This window comes from Adiantum capillus-veneris, chromosome 13, assembly GCF_014529385.1.
Source record: "Adiantum capillus-veneris isolate H3 chromosome 13, ASM1452938v2, whole genome shotgun sequence".
Lineage (NCBI taxonomy): Eukaryota > Viridiplantae > Streptophyta > Polypodiopsida > Polypodiales > Pteridaceae > Adiantum > Adiantum capillus-veneris.
The window spans coordinates 150,082,155-150,097,759 of NC_140943.1; the positions used below are offsets into that span (position 1 = coordinate 150,082,155).

The window sequence follows — 15,605 nt, forward strand, 5'->3', positions numbered from 1 at the left end:
AGAGACCAGTCGGGGGCAACTAGAATAGGTGCTTCAGTGAGACGTTTTTTGAGGTATGCAAATGCTTCAGCCTCGGGTTTTGACCATTGGATGGGTACATTAGCACAGGTGACTCGGGTCAATGGTTGAGCCACTTGTGCATACATGTATATAAATCTGCGATGATAGTCAGTGTGCCTACAAAGCTCTGAATACCTTTGGGGTTGATAGGAGGAGGTAACTTCAGGATGCCTACTATCTTCTCTGGGTCAGGCGCTATACCTTTAGCAGACACCACATGGCCTAAAAGGGTACCTTCCGTGACCAAAAAATAACATTTGTTCGGATTGAGCTTCAAGCGTGTCTCTGCACCTGAGGAAGACGACAGAGAGTTGACCGAGGTACTCTTCTAGATTTTCCATTGGGCTTGAACATTGAGCTCTCGAGAAAGTTGAAAAATCGTCCATGAAGATGCAAAAGTGCTCCACAAGTACAATGATCCCTGCTTCTTGCATTTTTTCTAGCTCGGAGTTGACAGCTTCTGCATACTTTGGGTTGAGCTTGTAAGCTCGGCTTCTGACCGGCCTAGCCCCCTCATGAGACCAAAGGGATAGTATGGACACCCAATTCTGGTGGAATCCCTTCCAAATCTTTGTAGGACCAAGCAAAAACATCTTTAAAAGAGTGCATGAAAGAAACTACCTGATCGAGTAGCGCAGGACGCTACCATAACCAAGCGGCTAAGAGGATGTGCTGAGGGTTGTCTGGGTTGCCCAGGTTGACTTCCCTTACCGGGTCAGGAGGTGTAGCTGGGGAGGGTGCATCGGAAGATGAAGAGTGAGCTACCTCTTGGAGCTTCAAGACATCATCGGTTGGTGTCTGATCGATTGGAAACTTTGCATACTCTTCTTGTAACCATCCTGGTGGAAGCTCCTCGAAGGGTAAGTCTTCAGACACAGCACAGTGTTTTTGAGTGGGTGGGGCGTCAGACCCACGGGAGGTTAAGGGAAGAGGTGGAACGTTGGCGAACTCCTGCAGAGGAGATTTCTTTCCCCTTCTATGGTGCGTTATAGGTTCACCAAGGCCGATGACTTCCATCGAGGGGACACTTAAAGCATGATCATCAGGGACTGACACACTTGCTTATGGGATTGACACACTTTCTACTGGATGACTTGGGTCACTGGTTTCAGCCTGAGGATGTAGATCGGTGGCTGATCTGTGGTGAAAACGCTAGGTCTCCTTGGGGGGTTTTCTGCTGAGAAGGTGCCTGTTGAGCATGGAGCTCCTGCTGCCTCTTCTGCCATTTAGTGCTAGCTTTGGTTTGCTTAAATATTTTCTTACCCAAATTGCCCTACCTACTTTTGTTGGAAAGTCACTTAAATTAATAAGTGAAAAATGTCAAAAATAGGGAAAATAGGCTAAATGCACTGGAAAATTCTCCTGATGGAATTTGATGGATTCTGATGGGAATACCGATGATCATGCTGTGTGCAACCAGAGGATATCCATCTATACTAAGTGATTGGGCATGCACGGTCTACGAATAGACTCACAAAAGTGCTAGATCACTTCTAAATCTAGACTGATTGGACTGACTGAACCCTAATCATGCTGTAGCTTGTCCACGGACACATAGGGTTGGATGTGTCACGTGACATCCCCTCCTTTTCAAAGTGAAGTACTAGTACCGAACTGTATGGCGTCGAGGGAGATCGCCAATAACATCCGGAATCTTGGAAGGGACTCTTCGCCGGTAGACTCTGATGTGTGGGTCGTGCGGTACTTGAACTTCATAAAGGTCTGCAACGCTTGCTTCTTTGGGCCGCGCCGAAAGCGACACAAAGTCTTCTGTGGCTCCTTCAATGCTTCAACTTCGTCTAGAGTCATGCTTCTTTCATCTTCAAGAATCTCCATGGTTGAAAATTCCTGAAACCACTTCCAACACAAAACCATGAACATACCTATTCCATGTAAAGTGAGTGGGAAAAATCTTGTCTTTTCTAAAGACTGTGCATGAAATGTAGATGAACAAAGAAACGGAGTGCTAAACCGTTTACCACATACACGCAAACACTGAGATTGAATCTTTCTCTTATGATCTAGAGCAATCAACTTTGGCAATTCACAAGTGAAATGCCCATGCTTGGTGCTCATACTTTCAGGTGCTCGTTCTACGAATGTGTCATGCCAAGGAAGAGACATGGAATGTGACTTCCTTGAATGCATACTTTTCAACTTTTCATGAACAATCCGCATACATTCGTGCTCATTCATGAGTGAAACGTGCTCAACGTACAATATGTCATGCCTAGGAAAAGGAATCACATAAAAACACTGACTAAAATACAAAAAACGGTCACGAATGAAACACTCGAACAATGCATGCGTATCAATCATGCGAACACATAATACTTCCTGTGAGGGTTCTTTGGACCTAGGCTCGAGAGCCAAGATCGGTGCTTCCTGAATGATCGAATCGTCCTGTGGGGGTTCTTTGGACCTCGACTCGAAAGCCAAGATCGGTTCTTCGTGATTGATCGAATCTACAACGAGGTTAGCTTAGCTAGAAAAAGCATCCACTAACACATCATCCTCGTGAACAATCACATCATCTTCATGCAAATTATCATGCTCGTGAGAAATCACATCTTAATCATGCAAATCATCATGCTCGTGAGAAATCACATCTTGATCATCATGCTTATCATTAACATCCAAATCATCATGCTTATCATTGTCAATCAAATCATTATGCAAATCATTGTCATTCAAATCATCATGCTTCTCATAATCATGCAAATCCTGTGTGTCTTGCTTTGGAGAAGAAGAGACTGAGAAAGTCTCCTTTTCCCGAATCTCTTGCATCTGTGCCTGAACTTGAGAAAAGAGTCGCAAGAACTCTTTCATGTGTTGGTCGCTCTTTTCTTTGATGGCTTTATTCTCGCGATCAAATTCTGCTTGTCTTTCGTTGTTCTCGCGATCAAATTTGGCTTGTCTTTCTTTTTCTTCCAAGTCATACTTACGCTCTATGGCTTCCATTCTTGCATCGTATTCACGATCTATGGCTGCCCATCTTTCTTCGTAGTCACCATCTATGGCTACCCTTCTTTCTTCGTAGTCGAACTTCCTGTCCATAAACAACTGCGGCAACTCCTTCATAGGAGTTAGTGCCATCCTTGTCGTAGATGGGGAAGGGGGAGGGTCCGAAAAACCTCCTGGTGGGGAAAATTCTTCTTCGCCTCTCTCATGCTCATCACCTGTATGCGAAGTATCCATTCCGCTTCGGGTGATGACCATCCACTGAAGTCGAGGGTTCTTGGGGTTCTTGGGGTCTTGGGTTCTTAAGTTCTTGAGGTTCTTGAGGTTTTCTTTCGCTTGCAAACCGCGTTTGAGAAGGATCTTCTCTTCACGCGAGTTCTACTCCTTTCCGCGGGGGCACCCCTTGGCGGCCTTGCGCTCACACCAAGGTTTCTTTTTCCCACCTCACCTCGATTGGCCGGCCGCTAAGTGCACGTGTCACAAAGTGATGACGTGGCGGACAGCAAAAACCCTAATTTCTGCCAGAAACCCTAAAATTCCTGCAAACCCTAAATTTTGCCAAAAACCCTAATTTCCGGAAATCGCGGAGGCGGATTATTTATTTTTATTTTTATTTTTTTTTTAAAAAAAATTTTGGAAAATGATGAGCGACGCGAATTTTGCTTTTGTTTTTTTTTTATTAAAAAAAGAGAAAAGACTCTCTAAGAGAGAGAAAGAACTGATGCTTCTGATTTTAAAAGCTTTTGGGGCTCTGCTTTTGGGCATCCCTTGTAACCTTTAAATTAGTGGTGAGGGCCTCACTTCTCAGAGCATCTGGACGCAGAGTCTGAGAGTGAAACCCTAACCGCTCTCTTGTACTTTGATGATTGATTAATACAAAAAGAAATACCGAAAGGGGCGCCAGTCTTTGGGGCCAATATCTCTAGGCACGAAACTCCGCCGGGCCAGTGCAAATCTATTGTGATCTGTGAATTGTTTTGAAGTGGTTATTTGGTGCTGTCGCGGTTGATTCTTGACTTGGAGTGTCCAAGTCTGTTACAGTGGTATCAGAGCACGGCCGATTTCTCTTCTACGGGAAATCCGATCCCCGAATTTTTTTCCGCGGCACCTATGGCTTCAGGCAATGATCATTCGACTCCCTCTGCATCTGGAGATGCGGGCTGGGATCACAACGAAGATTCAGGCAGAGAGTATGGCCCGCCTTGGCCTACTTAGGCGGAGCGGCAAGAGATAGAGCGTCGCCAGTTGATCAGCGATGCAACAATGATGATGCTCAATTTTGCCAAGGACCCGAAGATGGCAAAATATATGAACCAGACCTCTTTGGAAGAGGTGCAGATGGAGTGGCAGAGAACCACAACACCACTCCCAAAACCCGCTCTCAAGAAACCTTCTGCCTCCAAGAAATATACGGAGAAGGAACTGGAGAACGTGGTTGATGCACGGATTGCTCAGCTTTTTGACGCGCAAAAGAAAGCCAAAAAGCACGGCAAAAAGCAGAAGAAAGGCACTGACTTCCCGGGATATTTGGGTCATCGGTTGACATTTGACAAGGCAAAGAAACGGAAGAAGCGTGTTCGATTTGAAGGAGTACCCAGTTCTTCTTCTTCTTCTTCTTCTGACAGTTCTTCTAGCTCCTCGGATTAGGGCGAAGAAGACAGAAAAAAGCAAAAAGCGAAGCAAGACACAAAGCTTCGGAACGGGCAAGAAAAAGGCAAAGAAGGCTACATCTCGCCCAGAGACTGCCAGTTCTACTGAGGACTCGTCTACAGACAGCTCAGATTCCGATGACGGAAAGTTTTATGCGAACAAGAAGAATTTTTACAAAGCTAACTAGTATGACTTTCTCGAAGATAAAAGCAAGAAAGTCCGAGAGTTTAAGGAAGGTGGCCACTCGATCAAGTTTGGTACTTTTTCAGGATACTCAGATGCTTCGAAGGCTTTGTCTTTTACACAACAGTTTGACATCGCTTTCGCGGGAGGACGCTATTCAGAGCACTCCAAGATTCGGAGAGATGCCTCTTACTTTAAGGGGAATGCTCGTACTTGGTGGTCCACGCTTCTATTAAGCAAGACTGTGCCAGTTACATGGCTGAAATTCAAGAGGCTTTTTATTTCTTCTTGGTTGACTCAAGAGTTTGAGCGAGATATACGAGCTGCTTGGAACCATCTCCGGATGACCAAGAGCAGTACAGTGAATTCTTATTGTGAAAGATTCTGGAGCTCTTTTCTACCCACCTCTTCATTCAAGAAGATCTCGTTCAGAGAACAGATTGAGCGGTTTACCTTGGGTCTACCTACAGAGATCCGAGATCACTGCTTGGAACAGAAGTCAGCTTCTATTCAGGAGTTGATGAGTCATGCGAAGCGGGGCTTTGCCATTCACTCTGGCAGTCTGACCTACCCCACAGATGAGGCCATGACACAACGAGCCGAACAAACTTTTGGGAATGAAAGTAGAATGAAAAGAGCAACCCAGAGAAAAAAAAGAATGCACGACCCAAGCTTACTCCTGAGGAGAGAGCTCGCTTCATCAGAGAGGGGAAGCTTTGGATGCGGGGAACATGGACATATTTCCGCAAAGTACCCTGATAAGGCACAGAAAGAACAGAATGATAAAGACGACGACAGGTCTGAGAGTTCGAGAGCAGTTGAGGAATGTGGCAGAAAAGGCAGATAGAAAAGCAGAACTGGTACCACAGGCGTGGGACCTGCACCGAATCTAATGAATGAAAGTACAAACTTTGCCGCTTTCGGGGCAAAGCGAAGGATCAGGAAGCTCTTTTGAAGGAGCCAAGGCCAACTTCTTTTCACTTGGAATTGGCGGCTCGATTTGGAACTACGCCCGACAGACTGACGCCACAGGCGGAGGTAGTTCGACTGGCACCCAGATGGGATGTTGCCATTACACCGAGCATTGGCAAACTTCGTTTGCAATGACAGGGGTGTTCAGGGCACGTGAGTGACGTTCTACTCGGGATCCCTTGGTACCACAAGAACTACGCCGTGGTTGACTACCGGGCCGAGAAAGCGACTTTGATAAATGAAGGGCTTAGAGATTGTACTTGATGAACTTCAGTTTTCTTACTCATTCTTTTGGGAGAACTGAACGATGGATAAAGGTTGAATATGTTTTGACCTGAAGAAAAGAACGCCAAGATTTTTTTTTCTCCACGCTCATGCCGATTGCTTTTGAGAGGGCCTGAAGATCATACCATTGATCTGATATCTGGAAGCACGCCACCGAATCGGCCACCTTATCGTGTGAGCCGAGTACAGAATGAAAAGATTATGAACTCAGTGAAAGACCTCTTGGAAAAGGGTCTTGTCCAGCCTAGTACTTCACCGTATTGCTCTCCAGTGTTGTTGGTTTTGAAGAAAGACGGATCTTGGAGAATGTGCATCGATTATAGCACTCTCAACGAAATCACCATCAAGAACAGATTTCCGATTCCTAGGATCGATGATATACTCGACAGGTTACAGGGATCCTCGTGCTTTAGCAGGATTGACTTGAAGAGTGGATATCATCAGATCAGGATAGCGCCAGGAGATGTCTACAAGACAGCTTTTCGGACGACTTTTGGGTTATTTGAGTTTTTGGTGATGCCTTTTGGCTTAACCAATGCTCCTGCGACATTTAACCGGATGATGGACAGGATTTTTCGAGAGTACAGACTTTTTTTTTTTTTTTTTTGACACTTTCTTTGACGACATCATTGTTTTCTCCAAGAATGAGGCACAACACAGAGATCATCTGCTTCAAGTCTTTTAGGCATTACGAGATCACACGCTAGTGATTAATGCAAAGAAAAGTGAATTTTTCCTACCATGGATACACTTTTTGGGACACATTGTGTCAGCAGCAGGAGTGCAAATGGACCCGGCCAAGATAGAGACTATCCGTGATTGGCCCGATTTGAGGAATGTCCATGAAGTTAGAAGCTTCTTGGGACTGTGTTCGTACTACAGGCGGTTCATACGAAAGTTTGCAGAGGTTGCTTCCCCTTTGCATACCTTGACACAGAAAGGAGTACCTTTTTCGTGGGGACCCACAGAGGTGACTGCCTTTCAGACATTGAAAGAGAAATTCACTACAGGACCAGATTTGACTTTGCCGGACTTGCAGAAGTCATTTGAAGTATTTTGTGATGCTTGTGGTCGTAGTCTGGGTGCGGTCTTGATGCAAGAAGGCCATGTCATAGCTTACGAGAGCCGTTTGTTCTCTAGGCCGGAGATGACAGCACAGATCTATGGGAAAGAGCTTTTGGCGGTTATCCACGCTCTTACTCAGTGGTGGCATTACCTACTCGGAGCGGATTTTACTATCTTTACAAACCATCAGAGTTTGCGCTACTTCTTGTCACAGAAGCAGCTTTCGGAAAAGCAGATGCGGTGGGTGAACATCTTGTCACAGTTCCACTTCCAGATTGTCCATGTGCAGGGTCAGAAGAATGTGGTGGCAGATGCTTTGTCTTGGAAACCGTTGGTTCTAGCTATTTCCGCGATACATCATAGGAGCTTCGAGGATATGGTCGATCAGTGTGCCACAGATACAGATTTTGCAGATATTTTCACACGAATACAGGATGGGGAGACAGTAGCTGGATACTCCCTTCGGGAAGGCTACTTGATGAAAAAGACTATGTTGTGCGTCACACAGCCGTTGAGGGAAAAGGTTATGACTGATTGCCACTGTCCACCTTTTACGGGTCACCGCGGCATTGCTACCACCATGAAAGGGGTAGAGAGAGATTTCTTTTGGCGGAGACTGAAGAAGGATGTGGAAGAGTTTGTGCGCAGTTGCTTGGTATGCCAGAAGGTCAAGTTTGACAGGCATAAGGCACAGGGATTGTTACAGCCTTTACCCATACCCACCCGCCCCTGGGAAAATATTGAAATGGATTTCTTTTTTTTTTTGATCTCCCGAGAATACAGATTGATCACGATGATTTTCCGATTACATGGCACGCCTGAGACGATTGTCTCCGACAGAGACCCCAGATTTATGAGTTTGTTTTGGAAGGCAATTTGGGAGAACATTGGCACGCGGTTGCAGTTCTCGTCATCGTTCCACTTGCAGACTGACGAGCAATCTGAGATTGCCAATTCAGTGATTTTAGATTTATTGAAGTCTTGTATCTCGGATCAGAAGACTCAATGGGAAAAGAACTTACCTTTGGTGGAATTTGCTTATAGTAACACGATACACTCTTCGACGGGGAAGACACCATTTTAGATTGTTGAAACTGCTGCGAAGGTTCCATCCTTCCTGAGCACGAAAGATTAGAAATTTGAAGCGGATGAATATTCGCGAGATTTGGATACGGCTTTTGCCAAGGTTCGCGAGACTTTACAGAAGTCTCAAGAACGACAGAAAAAGGCAGCGGATCGCCATCGTCGCGACTGGAAACTGAAGGAGGATGGTTGGGTGCTTTTACTTTTGAGAAGGCACGCCTAAGAAAGAAAAAGGGAAAGGAGAGGCTTTTTCTAAAGCTTAGTATGTGATACTACGGACCTTTCCAGATTACTAACAAGATAAATGATGTCTCCTTCCGATTGGAACTGCCAGATACTTGGAGGATTCATAATGCATTGCATGTGAGTCTCTTGAACCCTGTTAAGGGTGATGTGCCTGATGATGAGGAGCCTGATGAGCAACCCGAAGTGGAAGAAAACGAGGAGATCCTTGTTCCTGAACAGATTTTGGCACATAACAATACGAAGAAAGGTAAAGTCCGAAGGCGGTTCTTGGTTTAGTTCAAGAACTTTCCTGCATTTGATGCGAAGTGGATGGAGGAGGAGGACCTAGCAGATACTCCTCGGATTGTGAAACTTTACCTCGATGTTTTGGTTTAGCATAGTCTACTCCAAACGGAACCCAGAAACTCAGCTTGACCGAAGATCTGGTGCAGTGGGATGCACAAGAGGGGAGTTACTCCGCTCCTTTGTCAACAGATGCCTCGATTTTGATACTAAAGTCACTGATGTCTCTTTGAGCTTCAGGGATACTGAGAGCTGACAGTATTCTGCTGGATGACTTTATGAAATGGAATTCCTGATTATGATACTGATTTGTTCTTGACTTCTTGTGAGTGCAGGAACTGATAGCCGAAATGACTGCAGCATTTTGGTCTGATTGATCTCGAATAGACATGGTTGCAATAGGGGTTAGTCAATCGGACATCGATGAGGTCCCGATTGGACCTAGATGTGATTGCTAGCTACATTGCCGATAAATCATGGTCTAAGATCCGAATGAATGTTGAATGTCATGTGATGTCCTGTGATGTCTGGTGATGTCCTGTGATGTCTGGTGATGTCCTGTCGATTTTGTACATGTGCTAGATGTGTGTTCCTAGTACGTAGGTACTAACAGTCAGTGTCTGCTAAGACGGTTTATGGCTTTTGTCGGTTTTGCAGGCGTAATCGCGGTCGATTACAATGCTTTCAAGAGGGGGGTATGTCACAAAGTGATGACGTGGCGGACAGCAGAAACCCTAAAATTCCTGCAAACCCTAAATTTTGCCAAAAACCCTAATTTCCGGAAATCGCGGAGGCGGATTATTTATTTTTATTTTTATTTTTTTTAAAAAAATTTGGAAAATGATGAGCGACGCGAATTTTGCTTTTGTTTTTTTTTAAAAAAAAAAAGAGAAAAGACTCTCTAAGAGAGAGAAAGAACTGATGCTTTTGATTTTAAAAGCTTTTGGGGCTCTGCTTTTGGGCATCCCTTGTAACCTTTAAATTAGTGGTGAGGGCCTCACTTCTCAGAGCATCTGGACGCAGAGTCTGAGAGTGAAACCCTAACCGCTCTCTTGTACTTTGATGATTGATTAATACAAAAAGAAATACCGAAAGGGGCGCCAGTCTTTGGGGCCAATATCTCTAGACACGGAACTCCGCCGGGCCAGTGCAAATCTATTGTGATCTGTGAATTGTTTTGAAGTGGTTATTTGGTGCTGTCGCGGTTGATTCTTGATTTGGAGTGTCCAAGTCTGTTACAGCACGGTCCGCTCTCAATGAGTGAAAAGAGGCACAAGGGAAGGCTGGACAAGCCCTTCTTTCTTGGAATTCATGTCACTCTTCAAAAACACGATTAGGAATCGACACGCCCGAGTGAACTTGGGTTCGTGCGACCTCAACAAGCAAAAAAATTCTTGTGATTCTTGTGGTTCTTTCCTTGAGTGATACAGAACACTGCCAAAGCTCTGATACCAATGTTAGGTGCAGCGGAATGAATGTTTGCGCTTTGCTCAAGATGAGTGCTCCGAACTGTGCTCAAGGTTCCTTTTGTTCTTATGGAAGGTAGAGGCTTCCGTTCTTAGTGAGAGAATGCTATGATCACAAACAAAGTGAATGGACACTATGCGTGCAAGTGTATGAGACTGAGAGATAGAGAGAGAAGAGAGATACGACACCAGAGACGTTGTAAAACCCTCCTACGAAGGCCCCACTCTCGTCGGCGAGAGTGGTCTACTTATGATTGCACAATCTGGTACAAATGGAATGCATGGGACTGATGCAAGTCTAGGCTATGTCGGCGATGACGACGGTGATGACGTAGTTGACCTAAGGGCTGAAATCTGCAATCTTTCTACTACTGTCCAAAACGCTATGGGCTGAAATCTGCTAATCTTCTATCTCCTAGATTCTGACTCTGTCGGTGACGATGTCGATAACGACAATGCGACGACAACGCGCTGAAAACGCAGATGCTGAAATCTGCGTTTTCCGGGCTGAAACTGTAAACCTTGCGGAAACTGACAGTGCGGCGAGGAACTGTTGCGGGAAGGTGAGATCTACGAGGTTCGGGACTTGATCTACGGGTACTAACTACTGAAAACTGAAAACGCTAATGTTCCTTGACTTTCCGTCGCGGTAAAGCTGCAAAACGCCGGGGCTGATCTGCAACCAAAAACGCTAGGGCTGAATTTTTGCTGCTATCGCCACTTGCTCTACAAAATGCAAAATGCTAGGCTGCTCTGAGGTTCTGCTGTCGCCGGAATCTGCAAAAGCAAATCGCTGGCTGATTTGTGGTGAAAACACTAGGTGATGGCTCTGCTTCAAAAATGCTAGGTCTCCTTGGGGGGGTTCTACTGAGAAGGTGTCTGTTGAGCATGGAGCTCCTGCTGCCTCTTATGCCATTTAGTGCTAGCTTTGGTTTGCTTATATATTTTCTTACCCAAATTGCTCTACATACTTTTGTTGGAAAGTCACTTAAATTAATTAGCGAAAAATATCAAAAATAGGGAAAATAGGCTAAATGCATTCGAAAATTCCCCTAATGGAATCTGATGGATTCTAATGGGAATACTGATGATCATGTTGTGTGCAACCAGAGGATATGCATCTATACTAAGTGACTGGGCATGCACGGTCTACGAATAGACTCACAAAAGTGCCAGATCGCTTCTAAATCTAGACTGACTGGACTGACTGAACCCTGATCATGTTGTAGCTTGTCCACGGACACATAGGGTTGGATGTGTCAAGTGACAACAACGTATCCAAGAGAACCCATCACTAAAATTAGTAGTACCTATATGATCTTATGACATGATGCCTCAGTTTGACTGAAGTGGACGATTGTTAGGGTCGGCCCAAATTGGGCGGCCAAGATGAAAATGTGAGCATTGCAATAGCCTATAAAGGCCTCAAAAACCTAATAACAAATCCTCTTTTTCATTGTGCTTCAATCGTGCAACCTCTCTCTCTCTCTCTCTCTCTCTCTCTCTCTCTCTCCTACACACTCCTCTCCACTACCATGTCCATCAAGGATAGGGATAGCATCCGCTTCCCAACACAAAGTTGTCTTTAAGAATGTACGGTCCATTTCTAATCATTAAAAAGACAAATGACGTGTCTATGAAATTACGGTTAACTAATCCGTGGTCAGTGCACAACATATTCCATGTTTCTTGGTTGAAGTTGTTTTAGGAAAATCCTCCAAAGGAGATTCTTGAAAAGATGAACCCAAGATCGTAGACGAAACCGAAGTCATGAAGCCGCAGTAGATTTTATTACATCACTTTCGGCAAGGTTCCAAGAAGCAAGCACGGCAACAATTTTTGAAGTTCAAGAATCAAGAGACCCACGAGGCATTGTGGGTCGATGAAGATTTATTCTGGAATTGATAGCAGACTACAAGGAAGCCATGCAGCTCGGTACCAATACCTCATTTTAAAAAGGAAAATGTCACGTGCACATCTAACCCTATATGGATATGGACAAGCTGTAACTCCTGCTTCTAGAGTTTCGTACAACCTAAAAAGTGTTATAGCACCTTTGTGAGCGTGTTCACAAGACGTACATATCCAAGCACTTTACTTAGTTGCATACCCTCCAAATGCACAAGAGCATCTATCAGTGCATACTAGGAATAGGCACTGAGGGAGTGTTCACATATACGTCATTAGTTTATAGAATTTAACTAGGTAGTTAGTGCATATTAAGCAACTCTTATTAATAAGTGACCTTGCAATTAGGTCTCCCCAATCTCAGAAAATTAAAAATTATTTACAAACATATTAAGTGCATATGTGAAGGGTGAGTTTAGGAAAGTCAAACGACATATGATGGTGGAAAGTCAAAAGACATATGAAGGTAGAAAGTCAAAAGACCTTATGTGTCCATATAAAGAGGTGTTTCTCTTTCTTTTTTTTTTCCGAGAATGTTTCTCTTCTTTTTTATTTTCCCCTTAACGTTTTCTTCTCTTTGAAATATACTCTCTCTCTCTCTCTCTCTCTCTCTCTCTCTCTCAATGTCCTTCTTAGCTAACACTATTGCAAATCTACGTACTTCGCCATTGCGTGTTGCTATGTGCTATAGACTAACGCATCGTTTTTGTTGGTATTGAGGGAATCTTTGAATTAAGAATTCCTTTTAATTTTTTTGAGCCATTAGGAATACCTTTTAATTAGAACTTAGAAGTCGTGGGTCTTGTCCTAGCTACTGTTCAACCTCACCTTGTAAAGTTATAAAAGTGAGCCCGTGGCTCACCGGCACACAACACCCTAGCACCTTCAACATCCCTATCATTTTCCATCAACCTCAACAAGTTGTAGATCTAGCATTTTTGCATCAACATCCTCAGATCAGCAGATCAATCCTCAACATCAGATTCAGCCCTAGCATTTTCATCACTCAACTTCTTCTCAGCAAATCCATCAGCGTTTCCAGATTGTAGCCATCAACCTCATCAGCGTTTTCAGTTTTCAGCCCATCCTCATCAATATCGTCATCACCCGCATCACTAGATCAGGTTCAAGGTTGCACATCTAAGCAAGATACGCTAGCGTTTCCAGATTTCAACCCATAGCCTTTCAAGTAGCATCAACATCTAGCATTCAATGCATAATCCTATAAGCATCTAGAACCACTGTATCAGAAAATACCACTCTACCAGTAGAATGGGAGGCCATTGGAGGAGGGTTTGGGACCCACCAGGTCTTCTATCAAATGGTGTAAATAGAATTTAGGAATGACTCGAGCACTATGATCTATCCTTTTTTTCTTAACCAGCCATGTTTTTGCTTCTCTAGGCCATTTGCGGGCCGCGGCTTCCTGACAACTTTGTCCTATAGGTCATGTTCGGCCCTTACACGACGTTAATACACCATTTCTTCTCTTCTCACAAGAGAAACAACTGCACCGAAGTTCAAACTTAAAATAGCCTTGAGAGACGACCTGGCATGGCGCGAGACCCGAGGGGCAAGCCAGTAATATCTCGAAAGCCAGACCGGCAACGCATTCGTACGTCATCTCGTGGTTAACACTTTGTCCATATGCGCCTACAAATTCTGAGATTTACCTCTAAATTTTACATTTGAAGGTGAGACAAGTTGACAACCTACAAAATTTAAAGAAATTTAGTGTAACACTCTGGCCTGCATAAGGCTATTGAAAAGAATTTTATAATAAGAGACTTCCTTGTGACAGAGGACAAACAAAAAGAGACGCTAGTATCGCAAAAATAAAAGGTAACAATGAATTGTTTAGATTACAATATATTTCAAAAGCATAAAAAATAATGTTTGACATAATACTCAATGCCCCTCTGTAAAAAAAGAGGTACACAAATGTCAACACCCTCTCACAAGGGCCTAGAAGAAATAATAATAAAAAAGTTTATTATCATTAGTCTTCCATGTGGCACTAATTCACAAGCTTTATCCGATGGTCCAAAGAAGCACCCAAAATTCAACCCTTTACTAAGGACTAGTTATGTAGTCCAATAAATATAGCCATTGTATTTCTAAAACATCAAAGTTTGTCAGAAAAGGTTTATTTCAAGCAGATGAATAATTTTGTCTTGTTCATGGCTGGTCACCTATATGTGCTTAAGATTGGAGATATTTAGCCAACCAGCAAACAACTACCCTTCGTCTCCGAATCAGTGGCCAAAGCCAAGGCTAAGAGCCAGAGGCAGCTGGACTCCACCTTTCCTCTTTCCCCTTTAGACTAAGCTCAGAAGGCTCCAAGGCCTTCTTTACCTTCAAAATCTGCAAAAGAAGTCCCAAAAAAAACTAGGCTACAAAAGAAACCCATGCATGAAATTTAACAAAAATGTGCAAGAAGTCCCAAAACACACCAAGTGGTAGAGAAAGCTCAAATACAAGAACACTAATAATCAATCCTTAGAGTGCAAGAGAGAGGGGGAGAGGGCGGGTACTAGGATCTCATCCTACCAGCCGTATAGACAATATTAGCACAAAAAATCATTCACACTTCATTAACAAAGAAATAAGCTAATGTCTAAAGTATGGCCGGTCACTTTAAGAATTGCAAAGCCATGGCCATAAAGCTTGAAAGTTTTGGGTAGCATGTGCCATATTTGTAGTTACATCTAAACTTGGGGGGCTAATGACAGTTGGTTTTTTAATGTGTGAAATTGGGGCCTACCTACCTATCTACCTATTGCATGTTCTCTAACATGCATAATACAATTGACATGCAGGGGAATGAATAGCTTCTTTGCTTGACCTATCTACTATCCATGTCGCTATGCCTTTCTTAACATCCAAGTGTCTCAATCGTAGCTACAGCTACTTCACCTACAATTCTACGCATTCCAAAATTTCCTAGGATGGTTGGGCCATAGTCTACATTCTCATGAGCAAGCGCTCTTACATGTGCTCAAATGAGAGGTTTAGCAAAGTTCCATAGTGCCAAACAATCCTCAAAAAACACCTGCTACCCGATGAATTTTGTGATTCACCTCCAATTCCATATTAACAGGTGAAAGATAATGTAGGCTAAACATATTAGGGGCGAAGCAAGGAAAATAGCAATATAGTTATACAAAAAAGAAAAACCGCAATATATCATGACCAACTAAGTTGTTTATATTATTTCTCTTTGGCTTCAAAATCACAATTCTAGCGCTATTGTTAAAAAGAAACTATGTCTCCAATGTCACGGTTAATTTGTCTTATTTCAGTAGGTTTTGGTTTGTTAAAGCAAGCCTTAGTGATGAAATCTGAGAGGTCTCTTGTCTCTTGTTGGTGGACAAGTGTCCCTTCAGAAGACTTCAAAGTATTGAAAACCAAAGGAAAGAATCTCATTTTTGACAATGTGGTATG

General features: G+C 43.6%; 1 protein-coding gene across 4 annotated transcripts in view; it reads right to left on the bottom strand.

Moving 5' to 3' along the window:
* The window catches only part of NUDT9 (nudix hydrolase homolog 9), a 67,843-nt gene extending 53,977 nt beyond the window's left edge, over positions 1-13,866 (bottom strand). For all 4 annotated transcript variants that reach the window (XM_086527560.1, XM_086527558.1, XM_086527559.1 and 1 more), the window contains exon 1: positions 13,711-13,866. In XM_086527560.1, the coding sequence (XP_086383686.1) occupies positions 13,711-13,785 (75 nt within the window). In that variant the 5' untranslated portion in view covers positions 13,786-13,866. The remainder of the gene's footprint in view (positions 1-13,710) is intronic.
* Positions 13,867-15,605: the final 1,739 nt, after the last annotated feature.